General features: G+C 43.5%; 1 protein-coding gene across 1 annotated transcript; it reads right to left on the reverse strand.

Moving 5' to 3' along the window:
- Window positions 1-336: 336 nt before the first annotated feature.
- On the reverse strand, window positions 337-4935 carry LOC117852900 (65-kDa microtubule-associated protein 1). Its single transcript, XM_034735196.2, has 10 exons — window positions 4722-4935; window positions 3891-3951; window positions 3587-3790; window positions 2912-3169; window positions 2574-2789; window positions 2330-2485; window positions 1925-2236; window positions 1710-1797; window positions 1400-1548; window positions 337-956 (listed from the first exon to the last, which is right to left on the reverse strand). The coding sequence occupies exons 2-10, from the start codon at window positions 3933-3935 to the stop codon at window positions 609-611; spliced, it is 1776 nt and encodes a 591-aa protein (XP_034591087.1). The 5' UTR covers window positions 3936-3951; window positions 4722-4935; the 3' UTR covers window positions 337-608.

Raw genomic sequence — 4935 nt, forward strand, 5'->3', positions numbered from 1 at the left:
CACAACCCTTGTGGTGTTATAGTCGGACAGCCAACGTCGAATCCACCCAAATCAAAGTTATCCCCAACCTCTCGTCGAAGATCTGGAACAAACCCCTAGTGGGTTCCATCAGTATCGTCCACGAGGAATCTCAAAACTCACTAGTAGTGTGACTTAAAATCACAACTCACGCGTAGAGCAGCTTCATGTGGAAGTCATCACTTGCAGTTAGGGGCATCCGGGCATCAGTTTGTTGCGATCCTAAATGCTAGAATTAACAGAAACGAAATGGGCCATTCCAACCCATAGAACATGCGGAGTATGTTGTGTTCACAAGGGGTGCAGAACTCAAGGAAGGGCACACCAAAAACGTCTAGCACACTAGTTAATAACAATACATCTCAGTGAAAGACTATACTACACCGCCTGATACAATCTAAATAGCGCGGCCGAACGAGCCAAAACAGGACACCGGTTACACCAGAAAGTGAACAATCCTGGGCAAACATCTGAAAGAGTGACGTCATAATTACTCCTCTACGAAGGCATTACAATATATTACCACAAAACAATGGAAGAACATCAGAAAAAGAGTCCCTTATATCTAATATACGACGCTAGGTTAAAGATCACGGTGTGCTCGGGACCGGATCGGTCCCAGAAATGTGGGAGGCGGCGTCTTCCTTGGCTGCCGCAGGCACAGAAGCAGGGGCAGCTGCAGCTGCATTGTTGTTCCCTGGAGATGCTGTCTTCGCAGTGTCTTTCTTGCTATCCTTCCCTCCAGACCTGACGCCGTGGCCGTTCTGTTGACCACTGATTGATAGCCTTCTGTTTGGAGGAGTGCCATTTGAGACGCTGCCGTTCAACTTTGGACCAATGGCCTTCTTCGAACTGGCAGGTCGGTTCGGGCTCACTCGTGAGCCGAATGGCCCTTCATGATCAGTGTTGAGTTGCTGCTCAATGTAGCGCTTTTGTTCCTAAGATGAGGAAACACCAGATGAACAAAAAGGATTATTGTCCAGATAGAACTTTTGCTGCCCATTTTGTTCATGATCCAGAAGCAGGGGCAAAAATCACATTCTACAGGTATTAGCCAGATGAATAAATAGATTAACCTTGAAACAACAGTTATTACTTACTCTTCATATAAGACAGGCTTGTATTTATCTTGATTACGATTTCATAAATATGAATTAGATATAGCGCCATACAAAATGAATTGAATTCAAAGAATAGCACAATAGGAAAGGGCCAAATCGGTGGAGAAGCCATGTGAAAATGGCAAAATGCAGTTATGTAGGACCAAAGGACCAAATATCAGTATTAAAATCTAATCAACATACAGAATTTAATGGGCAATAAATGAACATTCTGCATTCAACCAGTGGTTTTCTAGATTTAAAGAGCATGTCACACTTACCCGCATTCTTTTCTTCTCTTCTTCCCTTTCCTGTCTGAGCATAACATACTCATCCAACATAGCTAGAAGAGGTACACCATCATACATAAAGGACAGACCGCGATTCTCTTCCCATGCCCTGGTCTTCGCCACCAGAGTTTCAACAAGCGCTAGAATTAAAGGAGACACTACATCAGCAATTAATAGAATATGGTGTATAGCTAGCAGATTAGGAAATAAGGTCCATGCACATAAAATAAATCTAGAAAGGCACAAACTGATTAGCAGATAAAGCAACATATTGAATCACTGAAATAATTCGAACAGATACCTGGGATCTTGTTAACAAGAATACGAGCTTTTTCTGCACGCTTCAGATTTAGGTGGGCACCTCGGCTTGAGTTATACCTGTTATCATCCTGCAGAAGATAATTTATTTTGTGATGAGAAGCTATTCCATGGAGAGAGTAGTCTGATATTGTCACATAAATTATCACAGATACATGCAGCAACAATTTTGCCTTGCTAGAACAAATATTAACATACCCGGTTATAATCTTCTAGCCAGCTCTCTTCTTCACATGCAGACATCCATCTTTCAACTTTATCGAGTATGTCTTTTCTACTCAATGCTTCTTCCTTTGCTTTTGCTATCTGGCTATCCATATCCGCAATTAGTTCTGATGGTTCTATGTTTCCTGCCTCAATCAGTGCCAGTATCTTCTCATGGGCAGCAGCTGTGTCTATTACTATATGAGCACCAGCATATATATCTTCCAGCTCAGTTTGCTTCTTGAAAGCTATCTCTTTCATCTTGCTGTATTTTAGCTGGTCCAGCCTTTGAACCTCAACCTCAGCCTGAACAATTGGGAAAGTAAATGTTAAATAGGGCAGAAGGAGCCACTCATATCAGGCGATGATCAAACGAAACGATTTATTACTTAAACCCACCTGTTCAATTAAGTCTAGGGCAAGAGATCTAGGTGCAGTGACTTCATCCACAGATGCTGATCTGTTGCAGGTGACATGGTCAAACATGCGCCTTTCTTCCTTGGGGGCATCCATGAGATCCCAAAGATCATAGAGCTGACCGGCGAGCTCTTGAAGCTGCAAATGTAAGTGACCAATGGTGAGAGAATGTGCACATAAGCAGATAACGAGTTCACATTTAAAAGACTAGGAGATGTGTTTTTACCTTGCTTAGACGCAACTTCTTATCTTCGTTAAGTGTGGCTACCGTCTTGTCAAGTTTTGACAACGTATCATTACTAATGCTCTTAGAGTCATCGGGAATGGAGTCATCTAAACTGGGATGAACTTCAGTCACTGTGCTGAGAAAATCCATCCCCAAGACAGTACAAAGATTGTGTACCATGCTTACATACTCAAGAACCTTCTCCAACCTATTGCTCTGAAAACAAAATTTCAAGAACTCAATATTGTCATCAATAAGTAACTAATAATAAAGCAATTGGCCAAGTATGAACTATGAAGCATCAAAACCAATAAGAAAGGCAAAAGATAGAAAAGTACCTTCTCTTTCTCAAGCTCCTGGAGCTGAGACCGAAAATCTTCAAGCCTTTCAAGTGTCAAGTCATCCTCATTGACTTGGGGTGTTGCCACCTGCTCACCGACCTCTATGGTGCCAGCGATTTCACCACATATTTGATCAATTTGTGATTGTACATTAACAAACTCTCTTTTTCTTTCATTTTTCTGTTTAGTCAACTGCTCAAGTGTTGGCGCTATAGCAGCTAGCTGCTGCTTGATTGTTCCTGTTGTCTTCTCAGGCTGCATGGATTGAGTATTCTCAATTGTACGGACAGTAACAAGCAAAGCTTCATGTGACTTCTGACTGAGCTAGAACACTAAATTTGCCACACAAAAGATTCACCAGGCAAAGAATGTAATGCAGGTGGAGAATTCAGATAAATTTCACAAGTAGGCACCAAGCTTCATATGTAGCATATAATTTGATGAGAAAGTTTACAAAGACGCAACTCCACAAAAAAAAGGTCTATATAAGAAAGCAACTAGTTCCATTAAGTAGGTAGGACATGACATGAATAATATATTGCATCAAGATACATACTAGTATTCAGTCCTACTGATTAATACAAATCATGGCAGTATCAAATCATGCTTTGGGTCAGATTTACTGAAGCTTGAAATCAAGCTGATTTCCAAGCATAGCATATATTCACTTACTGTTCTTGCAATAGCTTTTTCTCCAAGGGCAGAAAGAAGTCTAGCAAGCTCTATCTTTGAATCATCCAGCGCCTGGATGAGGAGATCCCTAGAGTTAGTGGCTTGGTCAACTTTCCTCTTGTAAACATCCAGGCACTCCTGATCCAGCTGATACAGGACCTTATCGCGGTCCTCCTCACTCTCACCAACCTCATCCCATATCAACTACGGTTGACACAGAAGCAAGTTAGCATCAGTTGCCGTGGTTGAGGCAAGAAAAGTACGAAACTGCTGTGATTTGCAAAGAACAAGTACAAGAACATACCTGCAATTTTTGCAGCAAGGATCCGCATGTAATGTCGCCTGCCATCACTGACTAGAGCAACCTGTAAGGAGGCAGCATTACTTCTGGAAACTATAGCTTACCAACTAGAAGTACTACGATGAGTCTAACACGAAATGCACTTCCAAACTTGATGGTGCAACACTTAATCATATCAAAGTTCCCCAACAATCATGTTGGTCTAAAGTAGGCATTAAATTCATTACACATCCACAAGACAACGAGGCCGGCATCCATGCTCCCTAGGCCTTGTTAACTAGTATTTATCCCCCAATTATCAGCACAGATACAATTAAACATACGGCTAATGACCCTACTGACACTAACACACAGCTAATTGTCCTACTAACACTAGAATCCCCTCAATCATTGGCAGTATTAAATAATTCGGAGACCTAAACTTTATGAGGTTATACATCTAAGACTTCACCTTAAACCCAGCAAACAACTCTCCTAAAACCCCCAAAATCCCACAAGAAAAAATATGTGAACTCGGGAAACAGCAAGTGTTTGACCACATTTGACCAAGCAAGAGAACACCCGAAAGATCGCGATCTGAGCATGTCGCTCTCAGCTTTCCTTAACCAGATCAAATCCTAACGCCAGAACACAATCGGAAGCAGATCCCTCACTGTCTGGTACCAAATCCACCTCCTAACCCCCAACAAAAACACCAAAAACCCACACCATCCGGACAAACCCTCGCCCGCAACACAGCATTACTGCCCAACTTGCCAGATCCCATCCACCAGCGACCCCCACCGCGAATTCCCCTTCGGAAAACAGAGATAGGAAGCAGCCAGGCGCTCTTACCAGATCACGCGCAGAAGACAAAGGAAACCGCCGAGCGGAATGCAGGCGCCTTGCCGGGTTCAGCGCTCCACTCCACGGGACTCGTGGCCGGGGGAGCTCGCCGGTCGCCGGGCGCCACCGCCGGGAGCGCGAGCAGCGGCGGGCGGGTCTGGGGCAATGAGCTGAGCTGATGAGCTGTGACTGGAGTGGAGGGCAGTACTGCTGCTCTGCTGCC

Source organism: Setaria viridis, chromosome 4, assembly GCF_005286985.2.
Source record: "Setaria viridis chromosome 4, Setaria_viridis_v4.0, whole genome shotgun sequence".
Lineage (NCBI taxonomy): Eukaryota > Viridiplantae > Streptophyta > Magnoliopsida > Poales > Poaceae > Setaria > Setaria viridis.

Excerpts from the sequence above, each read along its gene's own strand:
- LOC117852900 (XM_034735196.2), bottom strand. The coding sequence starts at position 3,935 with ATGGCAGGCGACATTACATGCGGATCCTTGCTGCAAAAATTGCAG. Across the intron at positions 3,791-3,890 it reads CCTTGCTGCAAAAATTGCAG|TTGATATGGGATGAGGTTGG; the intron begins GTATGTTCTTGT and ends TGTCAACCGTAG. Across the intron at positions 1,798-1,924 it reads GGCTAGAAGATTATAACCGG|GATGATAACAGGTATAACTC; the intron begins GTATGTTAATAT and ends TATCTTCTGCAG.